At 36.2% G+C, this 12976-nt stretch overlaps 4 protein-coding genes and 1 long non-coding RNA gene across 56 annotated transcripts; 4 read left to right on the forward strand and 1 right to left on the reverse strand.

The window, feature by feature from the left end:
- Positions 1-436: 436 nt before the first annotated feature.
- On the forward strand, positions 437-1991 carry LOC130988004 (uncharacterized). 3 transcript variants are annotated; one of them, XR_009089903.1, is made up of 2 exons: positions 437-1053; positions 1775-1991. It is a non-coding gene; the product is annotated as an uncharacterized LOC130988004 (long non-coding RNA). The 3 variants fall into 3 exon arrangements; XR_009089905.1 differs by having other exon boundaries at positions 437-976; XR_009089904.1 differs by lacking the exon at positions 1775-1991 and adding an exon at positions 1146-1318.
- A 1847-nt stretch (positions 1992-3838) lies between these two features.
- Positions 3839-5443, forward strand: LOC130990058 (glutathione S-transferase T3-like). Its single transcript, XM_057914256.1, has 2 exons — positions 3839-4750; positions 5384-5443. Exons 1-2 carry the CDS (start codon positions 3839-3841, stop codon positions 5441-5443), a joined length of 972 nt encoding a protein of 323 aa, XP_057770239.1.
- Positions 5444-5853: 410 nt separating this feature from the next.
- On the forward strand, positions 5854-6775 carry LOC130988003 (germin-like protein subfamily 3 member 4). Its single transcript, XM_057911739.1, has one exon. It carries the CDS (start codon positions 5989-5991, stop codon positions 6634-6636), a length of 648 nt encoding a protein of 215 aa, XP_057767722.1. The 5' UTR covers positions 5854-5988; the 3' UTR covers positions 6637-6775.
- Positions 6776-7587: 812 nt separating this feature from the next.
- On the reverse strand, positions 7588-10393 carry LOC130988005 (uncharacterized). Of its 50 annotated transcripts, none has more exons than XR_009089941.1 (8): positions 10067-10354; positions 9892-9954; positions 9520-9774; positions 9297-9363; positions 8733-8780; positions 8598-8661; positions 7956-8030; positions 7588-7839 (listed from the first exon to the last, which is right to left on the reverse strand). XR_009089941.1 is itself a non-coding variant. In XM_057911744.1 (6 exons), the coding sequence occupies exons 2-5, from the start codon at positions 9701-9703 to the stop codon at positions 8680-8682; spliced, it is 336 nt and encodes a 111-aa protein (XP_057767727.1). In that variant the 5' UTR covers positions 9704-9774; positions 9892-10327; the 3' UTR covers positions 7588-7839; positions 8598-8679. The 50 variants fall into 50 exon arrangements, 4 of the variants coding, with proteins under 4 accessions (XP_057767727.1, XP_057767725.1, XP_057767726.1 ...); XR_009089937.1 differs by having other exon boundaries at positions 9892-9960; XR_009089931.1 differs by having other exon boundaries at positions 8733-8828; positions 9611-9774; positions 10067-10328.
- Positions 10394-11551: 1158 nt separating this feature from the next.
- On the forward strand, positions 11552-12473 carry LOC130988008 (germin-like protein subfamily 3 member 4). The gene has a single exon (XM_057911747.1). The coding sequence runs from the start codon at positions 11687-11689 to the stop codon at positions 12332-12334; it is 648 nt and encodes a 215-aa protein (XP_057767730.1). The 5' UTR covers positions 11552-11686; the 3' UTR covers positions 12335-12473.
- Positions 12474-12976: the final 503 nt, after the last annotated feature.

The following is a 12976-nucleotide window of genomic DNA, read 5'->3' on the forward strand; positions in this document are numbered from 1 at the left end:
TTAATATTTTTATTTTTGAAAGATATGTTTCATATTCATATTTACGTATATAATCTTATTTTCATTAAACTATTTCTCCATTGAAATCTTAATTAATCTGTACAGATTTCACAGAATTAATTTGTACATCTTCTCTTTATTATTTTACGGAATAAATTTCAATTAATTATTTTTACATAATCAATTTGTATATATTCTCAATAATAAATTTTTACATAATAAATTTCATATTAATTTTCTATCTTTGTACAATTAAGTACAATATATTACCATTTTAATTTTTAGCATCCAACATACGAATAACAATTGTATTATAATATTTTTGAAAATGTACACAAATAAAAATAATGATTTGTTGAATAACGTATTTGTTAATTGTTACTCATAAATTAATGGTTTATTTTCTTAAAGAAGAATTAGTAATAGAACAATTAAATAAATACAGCCCAATTAAATACAGTACAATAAATTCAGCCCAATTAAATAAATACAGCCCAATAAATTTAATTCAGCCCATCCACACTTTTCAACCCTAAAATACAAGTTAAATACTCATCTCCTCTAAAATTAGGGTTCAGCGCCGCTTCTTCTCTCTCATTTCTTCTCACATCCGTGCTCTCCCTTGTCTTCTCTCTCCCTCTGCCGACTTTCTTCCACCTGCCGGCGAGAAGCTCAAACGTTCTCTCTATCGTCTTCTCTCTCCCTCTGCCGGAGAAAAACTTGCAACCGTATCACGGCAAAGCCGCGGTTCGAAAACCCTTAGATCCCTAAACTACCAACTCCGGCCTCACATCTAGACGACGCTCCACGCGGTGTCGCCTATCTCCTCGACGACGATAAATGAGCCGTTGCCTCCCTCTGCTCAGCCCTTAACCAGCCGCCGCCGTCCGAGTTTCAAACTACGGCGTCGCCCAGCCCTAGCTTCCAGATCTCGGCCTCCTCCCTCGACTGCATCTTTAATTCTTGCGATCTCCATGTATATTTTTTCTTGCTGAATGGATTATTTTTTTTTCATTTAGCCACAAATTTTGAAACAACAACTTGTTTAATACAGTAAGATATTTTCGTCATCTGATTTTTGTCTATCTGTTTTGGGCATCTGATTTTTTGAAAAATCTATAAACAAAAAAAAATATTTTTCGCAGATCTGAAGTATCCCAAGAAGCTTGTGGTGTAAAGTTAAGTTGAAATTAACTGTTATTTGACCGATTTTATGTGCATCCTTCGTTCCAATAATTTGTCTGTTTTGCTTGTATGCATGTAACATATGGAGGACGACTGATATGCATAATTTTCTTTATCTCCTGATTTTGTTCCCCACCCCTTTTGCACTTAAGCTAGAGAATGTTGAGCTCCCGTATCTTTGATTTTCTATATTTTGTCTTCCTTTTTGTCTTTCAAGTTATGCAGAAATTAATGGATATATTTCCAACAAAGAATATTTCTTCAGTTGCCTGATTTTTGTCCATCTGTTTTGGGCATCTGATTTTTTGAAAAATCTATAAACAAAAAATATTTCTCGCAGATCTGATTTCAGTACTATTTTTTGGCATCTGATTCAGTAGATCTATGAACATCTTTGCTCTTGTTTGCAGTCTGTTTTTCGCATTTGATTTTTGTAGATCTATGAACATCTTTATTTTCTTTCGCATGTAGATCTATGAACATCCACACAAATTCATTATCTTTCGACAGTTTTTTTGCTACTGATATACTTTCTCTTATAAAAATGATATAAATTTTCTATGCTAACTTTTACTTGTGCCTTTTGCAGATCTCAGTGGTAATACTTCAGATCTCAGTGGTAATACTTCCACTGAAAGATTCAGTCTTAATCTTCTGCGGTCTTGATCTGCTGCAAAAATTCAGATATATTAGCTACATTTTTAGACTTTGTGTGTAAAGTAGAAAAAAGTGTATAAATTTGTATCTTAGTTGTAATTGAAACTAATAATAAACAGCAAAAAAACTAAACAGAATAAAAAGAAAAATAGCACCAGTAAAATTAAAATAGCATAAAGAAGCAATAAAGAAACCAAGAGTAAATAATGGAGAAAGATTGCAAGCTGATACCAAGAGTAGAGAGAGAAAGATTGCAAGCTGAAAATGTCATCTGAAATAATCAGAGTCCCCTATTTATAGAAAAAAGCTCACATTTATCAACAATAAATTTGGGCTCCAAAAATTTTTGAATTTGAATTTGGGCTCCATATTTTGGAGCCAAGACTGCAGAATTGGTTAATGCCCAACATACACAAAATAAAGGCATAAATACACATTGGATAAAAGAGGTGTGCTCTTGGCGGGAATCACATTCCCCCAAGTTTCTATGCTTTAATATATGTATAGATTATCATTGTATTTCATATTGTAATTATCATTGTATATTAGTATATGAAATGATCTTTATATGCTAACTTTTACTTGTGCCTTTTGCAGATCTCAGTGGTAATACTTCAGATCTCAGTGGTAATACTTCCACTGAAAGATTCAGTCTTAATCTTCTGCGGTCTTGATCTGCTGCAAAAATTCAGATATATTAGCTACATTTTTAGACTTTGTGTGTAAAGTAGAAAAAAGTGTATAAATTTGTATCTTAGTTGTAATTGAAACTAATAATAAACAGCAAAAAAACTAAACAGAATAAAAAGAAAAATAGCACCAGTAAAATTAAAATAGCATAAAGAAGCAATAAAGAAACCAAGAGTAAATAATGGAGAAAGATTGCAAGCTGATACCAAGAGTAGAGAGAGAAAGATTGCAAGCTGAAAATGTCATCTGAAATAATCAGAGTCCCCTATTTATAGAAAAAAGCTCACATTTATCAACAATAAATTTGGGCTCCAAAAATTTTTGAATTTGAATTTGGGCTCCATATTTTGGAGCCAAGACTGCAGAATTGGTTAATGCCCAACATACACAAAATAAAGGCATAAATACACATTGGATAAAAGAGGTGTGCTCTTGGCGGGAATCACATTCCCCCAAGTTTCTATGCTTTAATATATGTATAGATTTCCGCTTAAATTAATATGATATGAAGTACTGTATTTCACAAAGTGCGACCACTTTTTCGATGTCCGAATCGGAATTTTATGTTTTTTTGTTTGAGACACAAATGTGATGTCACAAATGACGTGGTGTGAACAATGTCCTTTTTCTTGCTTCATTTTCTCCTTTTTCGAATTTGGAAAATTCTTACACAACCTCATTGGAGGTGCCATACGTGGACAGATCCACCGACACGAACATGAAGATCGAGCAACAACAGTCGATTGAAGTTCTTGGATTCTAAAATGAGTTCCCACTTCACTAAAATTTAATTATTTTGGAGAAAGCATGCTTGTACTTTATAAACATAATATTAAATTAATTAAATTTTACGATTCCACATTTAACCCACGTTCCAAAAACATTATTCTAATAATTAATGAATAGTAAAAGTTTGTGTATTCTCAATCTATACTATGTAGCATCTCTAGCGCTCGTGTTGAGAGCTGGGTCGACGCGGGGCGAAGAGGGAGCAGCCGCACTGGAGACGCGGCGTGATGCGAGGCGGCGTTGAAGGCAAGACCCGGGGCGAGCGGCGAAGGAGTATGGTTAAAAAAAAAAAATAAATCGAAAATCATTTTTTTATTTAAAAACTGACCGTTGGTTTTATTTTTTTTTTAAATTCGACCGTTGACAATGGAACGGCTATTTTGATTTTCTTTTTTATTTTTTTATTTTTTATTTTATTTTTCCCCTTCTATAAATACCACTCTTCCACTCTTTCAAATTCACCACATTCTCAACTACAATTCTCTCCCAACAACAATTCGCTCTTCTACAATTTTAAATGGATCGTGAATTCGATGAATACCTCGAGCAACAAGGCGGATCGAGGCTTCCAATGATGGGGTTTGCTCCATTTTCACAAGCCTCCAATGTCTTGGCTACGGGAAATGTTCCCACGCCGGCGGCAAACGCCAACGTCCAAGAAGAGCCGGAGGAGGTGAAGCCGAAAGCCAAGGGCACCCGCGCTGCATATTCTAGCGAGGAGTCCGAGCTCGTGGCAATCTTGTGGGCCGAGGCAACCCACAATCCTATTTTGGGGACCTCTCAAAAGTTGCTCCAATATTGGGGAGCAATCGCGGAGAAATTCAACGTGCTCAATACGTCGGGAGCGCCGCCGCGAAAGCCGGATCATCTCAAATCCCACTTCGCCCGTATCCAAAAGGAGACGAAATTCTTCGAGGGCTTCTACAATACTTGCAAGGACAATTGGGGGAGTGGTATGAGCGACGATCAAATCTTCCAACAAGCCCATACGATGTTCGAGGCGAATTTCAAGAAGCAATTCTCCTACGTCAAAGCTTGGAAAGTGCTTCGTGAATGCCAAAGATTCACGTCGCAAGCCGGGGATGTCCACTCCGCAAAAAAGTCGAAGGGCTCCGATGGTGGAGCAACCACTACTTCTTCGGATCCGAGTGTCATGACGAGACCCCAAGGCCAAAAAGCGGCAAAGCGAGACAAGGGCAAGGCGAAGAAGGGAGAAGGGTCTTCGGGAGGAGGTTCGACGTTCTCCGACGCCCTCGAGAAGGTGGCCGAAAGCATGAGGGAGCATGCTCTCAAAACGGGGAAAATCGCCGAGGTCAAAAAAATGCAAGCCGAGATGAAACGAGAGGAGATGAATATGAAGCTCTTGAACAAGGACATGACGGGTATGACAGAGGCACAATTGGCCTTGCACAACCACCTAGTCCAAGAAGTGCTCAAGCGTCGAGGGCTTATTTAAATTAGGAAATTATGTTATTTTTTATTTTATTATCGTATTTTAATTATATTTTTAATTTTATTTTAATTATTGTAATGTTTAATTTTATTTTTAATGAAATTAGAAATTTTAAAATAAAAGTGTAGAAATATGAATTTTGTGGAAATGTGGATTTAAGCACCGACCTAAGACACAATGCATTGAAGAAAGGTGTGTCTTAGATGGGGCCCACTCCTAAGACACCCCTCTAAGACACCGCCGTTGGAGGTGCTCGTATAGCTATTAGGATTTTCCGAATTCGACCCCTTCACATAGCGAATATTTAACGTGGGACTTTTCTTTTTATTTGCAATTTGTGAAGTTGTCACTTTAGTGATCCGGAGAAAATGGTCCACAAGTTAAGAAAAGTAGAAAAAAGTAATTAAGTTAGTGAATTAAAGATGCTCACATTAATCAAATCATTACTAAAAATAGGTTATGACAGATTTTTTTAGACTGAGGAGAATAACAAATTATGACTTATTTTCATGGACGAAGAAAGTATATATTATTACTTTGCGATTCGAATTTCATTATTGGATGGAATGTAATTTGTTAGGTGTTAGAATGTAATTGTTAATTTTGTAGTCGATTGCGAGGCACAATTTGCCCTCAATTTATGCATCTCCTCAATTTGAAAGGGTTTGATGTAGTTAATTTGGAAAAATGTAGTTTGTGAATGGAATAATTTCAATTTTTATAATTATTACTACTAAAAATTTGTTTATTTTATAGGAAACGAAACAGATTTTTTTTAAAACATAGAGGTGGATTGCATGTAATGCATTAAGTAAGAAAAACTTAGAAGTGGACTGTATTTTTATAGAAAATAGACTGAAAAAATATTGTTCGTAATTATTATTATGTCTGTTTAAGTAATAAAAAAATGAGCTTTACAAAATAACCAAAAATAACAAAATTACTATTACCCCGAATCCCGTACAAATTCAGCTCCCACTAAAAATTCGCCATTGCATCCAACCTCACACGTGAATGCATCTAGCTCAACTTTTTGTCTTTTTCTAAAGCAAATGTGCTTTTTACTCCTTAAGCAATAATTAAGTGAAGTGAACTCCAAGCCTAAAACCATTTTAATTACTTCCACATGCTGCAAACTCAATTTTCCACCTCCCAATATTCATATATATAAACCACATTTCCAAAAATAAACACACACACACACACAAAAAGCGATGAAACACCACAAACTACTGCACCTCCTCCTGGCCTCCCTCTTGGCCTCCATCCGCCCCTGCATCGGCGGCGACGGCGACAACCTCTACGACGTCTGCCCGGGCGACCCCGCGAACCAGAAAATCTTCTTCAACGGCTACCCGTGCAAGGCGCCGTCGGAGGTGACGGCGTCGGACTTCAAGTCGTCGGTGCTGGGCTCGCCCGGGGACACCGACAACTTCTACCGGTCGTCCACGACCCTGGCCACGGCCGCGGAGTTCCCCGGGCTGAACACCCTGGGGCTCTCCGCGGCCCGGACGGACATGGACGTGGACGGCATGGTGATGCCGCACGCCCACCCCCGCGCCTCCGAGGTGATGTTCGTGAGGGCCGGGGTGGTGGCGGCCGGGTTCGTGGACTCCGCGAACCGGGTGTTTCAGAAACGGCTGGGGCAGGGGGAGGTGTTCGTGTTTCCTAAAGGGCTGCTGCATTTCTGCTTCAACGCCGGCTTCGAGCAGGCCACGGTTTTCTCGGTGCTCAACAGCCAGAATCCGGGGCTCGCAAGCGTCTCCGGCGCCATGTTTGCGGAGAAAGCCATGGAGAAGCTCAGGTCTGTGTCTATGGAGGATTTGAATGGGGTTAGTAGCATGGAGTTGTTTGGGGAGTAGGCTTTCTTTTTTTTTCTTTTTTTTTTGAAGCAAGAGTGTTTTGGGTTTGAGTAGAGCCTAATTTGTGATTTTGTTGATTTGTTTTTCTGCTAATCTTGTAATGTAAAGACGTGTATATATTTCAATCTTTCATTTTTTTTTTTAGGGTTGGTGGCTAGTATTTTATATTTTGAAATTTCAACGTTTTTTATAAAATATTTTGAATTTTTGTTTTCTCATAAAAAGTCCAAACTTTCATCGTTTCTATAAAATGTACTGTCATATAAAATTTGGTGACCGAAAAAATATGACTCGTTTCGCTGGAGAAGTATTAAATTATCAACTAAGTGGTATAAGATTTAGAATTTAACTGCAATCAATTTGAGAAGAATCATATTTTTCGACCACCGAATTTTGTGTAGCTTGACATTTTATAGAAAATACTGAAAATTCGAGGTTTTGTAGAAGTAAATGAAAGTTTGGGGCATTTTATGAAGACACATTGAAAGTTCGAAATATTTTGTAGAAAACGTTGAAAGTTTAATATTTTTTTTGGAGAAAATGAAAATTTGGAACAATTTAGGGAAAAAGTTGAAAATAAATATTTTTCTTAAATAAGTACTTATAACAACATCTGATCTATCTCCACAGTAATTTTAGGTGTCGCCTGTTAGAGTGTAGCAAAAGCCCTTTTTAGGTATAAAGACAGTCAAAAGTGTCATTTTAGGTGTCGTTTGACTTTTATAACTTTGAGTTATTGTGACATCTTTAAATGTCTCTATACTTTATTCGTAATTTATTTAAATTTTCTAGGATACACGATTCAATAATTAAAATAGACACGTTAATTCATTGAAAATTTACTTTTGAATATTTTAAATTCACATTAAGCTTTATATTCTACAATTTTTATTTACAATTTCTATTTTAGTAAATTAGAACAAAGAGAACAAATAACTAAAATACATTAAATTGAAATAAAATATTTTCTATTTATTTCAAATTTGAAACAATTACAAAGTTGTATCAATAAAAAAGTAATTGAGAAAAATAACTAAAAAATCTAGAGAATCTTATCAGCTCTTGATGAAGTAGCACTAACATAACAACTATCTAATGAGATGGCTAAAACTAAAACCAATACATAATTCTCATGCTACCGTGTTATTCTTCCAACTCTCTACTGTCTTCTGCAAGATGTAAATCTCTCTTATCAAAAAGTATCTGCAAAATGAAAATCTCCATTATTAAAAAGAATCAAATATATATATATAGGCACAAATATGAACTCAGAAACTTATAGCAAACATATTTAGAACTCTAAGTTTTGTTGAATATACCCAACACATGATCTCAACACTTAGTAGAAAAATGAGTTGTGTGGAGCATCTGCTGCTTCTCTTCTCTGATGTCTTCTGCAAAATGCAAATCTCTTTTAGTGGAAAGTAATAAACAAATCCATATGTAGCGCACAAAACTGAACTCAAAGAATTTATAACGAATATCTTTAGATCTCTAAGTTGTGTTTAATATCCCCAACATATGAACTCAACACAATAGAAAAATGAGTATCATCTGACATAAAATTTCTAAATGAGGAGAACCAACTAGGATACAAGATATTTCAATTTATCCTACTGAAGCATCAATCAAAAGAAGTTACTCACATCACTGCACATATTAATGCTTGCTAAAGGCAAAATAGTTCTTATGTTTGCAGATGATATAATAAGTAACAAAAATAGTTCTCCCACTTTATTCATTAAATATGCTTTCAAATTCCAGTTATCTGGTAATACAAGTATTGTCTAGATTATCACTTTCACAAACAAAAACACAAATAATAAAATAGAGCATATCTAAATAAATGACTTAAATTAATATGAAGTGGAAACTTTAGAATACATGAAATTGATAATTCCAATTCTTTGATGGCACAATTAAAAAAAAAAAAAATACCATAATTTTTCTATGATAAGTACCTTGTATGTCCTTGAGCTCCTCCAACTCTTTCTCACTTGCAATTCCAGGATCAATATAGCATTACTGGAAAAGAAACCAACTTTACTTTTAAAATCATAGAGACTAACTGAGTTGAGCGTAAAAACATGACAAACCTCGTATTGTGGCTTCTTCAAAGCGTGCATGCCTCTCTTTATCAATTTCTGCCAACCAACATTTTCCCTCAGAGATTTCTCCAAAGCACTTGTTCTCTACCACAAAATATATCGGAAATACAGCAGGTATCTTGAAAGTTCTAAATCCAACAAAAGGTTTATAAAAGTTGACTCAGGCTCAATGAGATCAAAATTTTATTTGTACATTCAGCTTAGGAATGAGACCCCAGGCTGTAGTAGACACAACTAGATTATCCAAGCACAATTTAAATAAACAAAATTAGTTCAATAAACTTCAGACAAATCAAGCGAATATGAGAATTAGTTCGAAGCTCCAAACAAAATTTATATTCTTTTTTCAGGTTCACTAATATCCATTTAAAAGAAGCTACTAAGTTATGTTATACAAACTAGCAAATGTAGAAACTAACATCATCAAAAAATTGACCAACAAATTGATTCCATACCATAATAAGCACTAATATGAAATAGGTATATATCAAATAGTGGCTAAAGGAATAACAGTAAGAAAATTGATCAGAGTAATGTAAAGATAGATCATACAGTCAAGTTCCAAGGTCTCTCTGGTTCCAAGCAAAGAAGATAAAAAAGTATCCCTTTAGGAATATACCTGGCATTGATTCAAACATAACCAAGACAAATAAAATCAGAAGAAAACTAATAAACTGAAGAGTGCAAAATCAACAATTTTTCCACACAATATGATTAAAAGAGACGTGGGTCGAAATAGAAAAAGAAAAGAAGCAAAAAAGTTAAAGAACTACACCTAGAAAAACTAACATAGAAAGAGTTGTTCCTGGAGAGTTTTCTATCTCCTCCACCACCACATGGCAATCCCCAATGAAATTCACATTCACCTGAATCAACTCACTCTCCACAACCCCCGATTCCGCCATCAAATCTTCTGCGGTTAGCTCCGCCCTCCCTTCTGGATCCAGGTAGTTAACCATCTCCCCTCTCGGCGCAATGCTTATCCATATGTAGGGTTTCTTGATCACTCAGTACCCCCTATTCTTCAAATCTATCATCCATTTACCAAACATCTATATAAAATTCAATTTCAGTGAAAACCACCGCAAATACAAACAAATTTAACAAAATATAATTCCCAAACATAAATAAGTCAAAAATTCCTAACCTCTGACCACCATAGTGAGCTTCATATAGCTGTCCATTATTTCACCTTTATCGCATGCCCCTCCTACCTCTCCATAGTCACAAGCCAATATTTGAAATCAAACGAATATTTGAAATCAAATTCATCAAGCAAATATGTCTCCTACAGGGTCAATTAGACAAGTTAGGGTTCATACCATTTGAAAACTATTGAAAATCTCCAGAACGAGGCAGCGTAAATAGCCGCGCCACATGTGGGTGGAGGCTGAAGAGAAATAACAAGTTAGCAAAGTTAGCAGATGAATCGAAGAGGACTAGATGGTGGCAGTAGAGTCTGTGTGTGAGAAGTAAGAAATTGAAGAGGTAATGGAGCAGAGTGGGCCGGTGGCAGAGGAGATTGGATGTGAGCTTTCTCCATCTCTTCGTGTGGGGGTGGGTAGGGTGGGAGAAGTTATCTTTCAATTAAAATATTTTAATGTGAAAATTCAATAATTATGGTGAAAATAGTTGGCGCAAAGTTTATTGTGGCGGGGCCTCAATTTTTTTCATGGCTAATTAATTTTTGAAGATAAAGGCTAAGAAATCTATTTTATATTCTTTTTAGGGGAAATTTATTTCATGTTTTAGAGACACATAACGATGCCACTATTGACCGTATACTACGACATTAATTTTTCATGTTGCAATAGTATAAATTATTTATACATTAAATTAATGTATCGAATCAAATGTCGCAATAAAATATATATTACAACACATCTCTAATGGTGTCATAAAAAGGGTGTAGTAATAGGCTTTTTTTCTTGTAGTGGCCCACTCCTAAGACACCCCTCTAAGACACCGCCGTTGGAGGTGCTCGTATAGCTATTAGGATTTTCCGAATTCGACCCCTTCACATAGCGAATATTTAACGTGGGACTTTTCTTTTTATTTGCAATTTGTGAAGTTGTCACTTTAGTGATCCGGAGAAAATGGTCCACAAGTTAAGAAAAGTAGAAAAAAGTAATTAAGTTAGTGAATTAAAGATGCTCACATTAATCAAATCATTACTAAAAATAGGTTATGACAGATTTTTTTAGACTGAGGAGAATAACAAATTATGACTTATTTTCATGGACGAAGAAAGTATATATTATTACTTTGCGATTCGAATTTCATTATTGGATGGAATGTAATTTGTTAGGTGTTAGAATGTAATTGTTAATTTTGTAGTCGATTGCGAGGCACAATTTGCCCTCAATTTATGCATCTCCTCAATTTGAAAGGGTTTGATGTAGTTAATTTGGAAAAATGTAGTTTGTGAATGGAATAATTTCAATTTTTATAATTATTACTACTAAAAATTTGTTTATTTTATAGGAAACGAAACAGATTTTTTTTAAAACATAGAGGTGGATTGCATGTAATGCATTAAGTAAGAAAAACTTAGAAGTGGACTGTATTTTTATAGAAAATAGACTGAAAAAATATTGTTCGTAATTATTATTATGTCTGTTTAAGTAATAAAAAAATGAGCTTTACAAAATAACCAAAAATAACAAAATTACTATTACCCCGAATCCCGTACAAATTCAGCTCCCACTAAAAATTCGCCATTGCATCCAACCTCACACGTGAATGCATCTAGCTCAACTTTTTGTCTTTTTCTAAAGCAAATGTGCTTTTTACTCCTTAAGCAATAATTAAGTGAAGTGAACTCCAAGCCTAAAACCATTTTAATTACTTCCACATGCTGCAAACTCAATTTTCCACCTCCCAATATTCATATATATAAACCACATTTCCAAAAATAAACACACACACACACACAAAAAGCGATGAAACACCACAAACTACTGCACCTCCTCCTGGCCTCCCTCTTGGCCTCCATCCGCCCCTGCATCGGCGGCGACGGCGACAACCTCTACGACGTCTGCCCGGGCGACCCCGCGAACCAGAAAATCTTCTTCAACGGCTACCCGTGCAAGGCGCCGTCGGAGGTGACGGCGTCGGACTTCAAGTCGTCGGTGCTGGGCTCGCCCGGGGACACCGACAACTTCTACCGGTCGTCCACGACCCTGGCCACGGCCGCGGAGTTCCCCGGGCTGAACACCCTGGGGCTCTCCGCGGCCCGGACGGACATGGACGTGGACGGCATGGTGATGCCGCACGCCCACCCCCGCGCCTCCGAGGTGATGTTCGTGAGGGCCGGGGTGGTGGCGGCCGGGTTCGTGGACTCCGCGAACCGGGTGTTTCAGAAACGGCTGGGGCAGGGGGAGGTGTTCGTGTTTCCTAAAGGGCTGCTGCATTTCTGCTTCAACGCCGGCTTCGAGCAGGCCACGGTTTTCTCGGTGCTCAACAGCCAGAATCCGGGGCTCGCAAGCGTCTCCGGCGCCATGTTTGCGGAGAAAGCCATGGAGAAGCTCAGGTCTGTGTCTATGGAGGATTTGAATGGGGTTAGTAGCATGGAGTTGTTTGGGGAGTAGGCTTTCTTTTTTTTTCTTTTTTTTTTGAAGCAAGAGTGTTTTGGGTTTGAGTAGAGCCTAATTTGTGATTTTGTTGATTTGTTTTTCTGCTAATCTTGTAATGTAAAGACGTGTATATATTTCAATCTTTCATTTTTTTTTTTAGGGTTGGTGGCTAGTATTTTATATTTTGAAATTTCAACGTTTTTTATAAAATATTTTGAATTTTTGTTTTCTCATAAAAAGTCCAAACTTTCATCGTTTCTATAAAATGTACTGTCATATAAAATTTGGTGACCGAAAAAATATGACTCGTTTCGCTGGAGAAGTATTAAATTATCAACTAAGTGGTATAAGATTTAGAATTTAACTGCAATCAATTTGAGAAGAATCATATTTTTCGACCACCGAATTTTGTGTAGCTTGACATTTTATAGAAAATACTGAAAATTCGAGGTTTTGTAGAAGTAAATGAAAGTTTGGGGCATTTTATGAAGACACATTGAAAGTTCGAAATATTTTGTAGAAAACGTTGAAAGTTTAATATTTTTTTTGGAGAAAATGAAAATTTGGAACAATTTAGGGAAAAAGTTGAAAATTCGAAACATAAAACGCTAAGAATCTCCTTTCTTCCTTTAACTTTTTTGTGTTTTAATTTGTTGT

This window comes from Salvia miltiorrhiza, chromosome 6 (genome assembly GCF_028751815.1).
Source record: "Salvia miltiorrhiza cultivar Shanhuang (shh) chromosome 6, IMPLAD_Smil_shh, whole genome shotgun sequence".
NCBI classification, from domain to species: Eukaryota; Viridiplantae; Streptophyta; class Magnoliopsida; order Lamiales; family Lamiaceae; genus Salvia; species Salvia miltiorrhiza.

Coding starts and splice junctions, on each gene's coding strand:
- LOC130990058 (XM_057914256.1), top strand. CDS start 3,839: ATGGATCGTGAATTCGATGAATACCTCGAGCAACAAGGCGGATCGAGG. Junction 4,751..5,383: donor ACAACCACCTAGTCCAAGAA/GTGCTCAAGCGT, acceptor TTAATTTTGTAG/TCGATTGCGAGGCACAATTT.
- LOC130988003 (XM_057911739.1), top strand. CDS start 5,989: ATGAAACACCACAAACTACTGCACCTCCTCCTGGCCTCCCTCTTGGCC.
- LOC130988005 (XM_057911744.1), bottom strand. CDS start 9,703: ATGGTTAACTACCTGGATCCAGAAGGGAGGGCGGAGCTAACCGCAGAA. Junction 9,364..9,533: donor CCAGGAACAACTCTTTCTAT/GTTAGTTTTTCT, acceptor AATCAATGCCAG/GTATATTCCTAAAGGGATAC. Junction 8,829..9,296: donor AGAGACCTTGGAACTTGACT/GTATGATCTATC, acceptor ATTTTGTGGTAG/AGAACAAGTGCTTTGGAGAA.
- LOC130988008 (XM_057911747.1), top strand. CDS start 11,687: ATGAAACACCACAAACTACTGCACCTCCTCCTGGCCTCCCTCTTGGCC.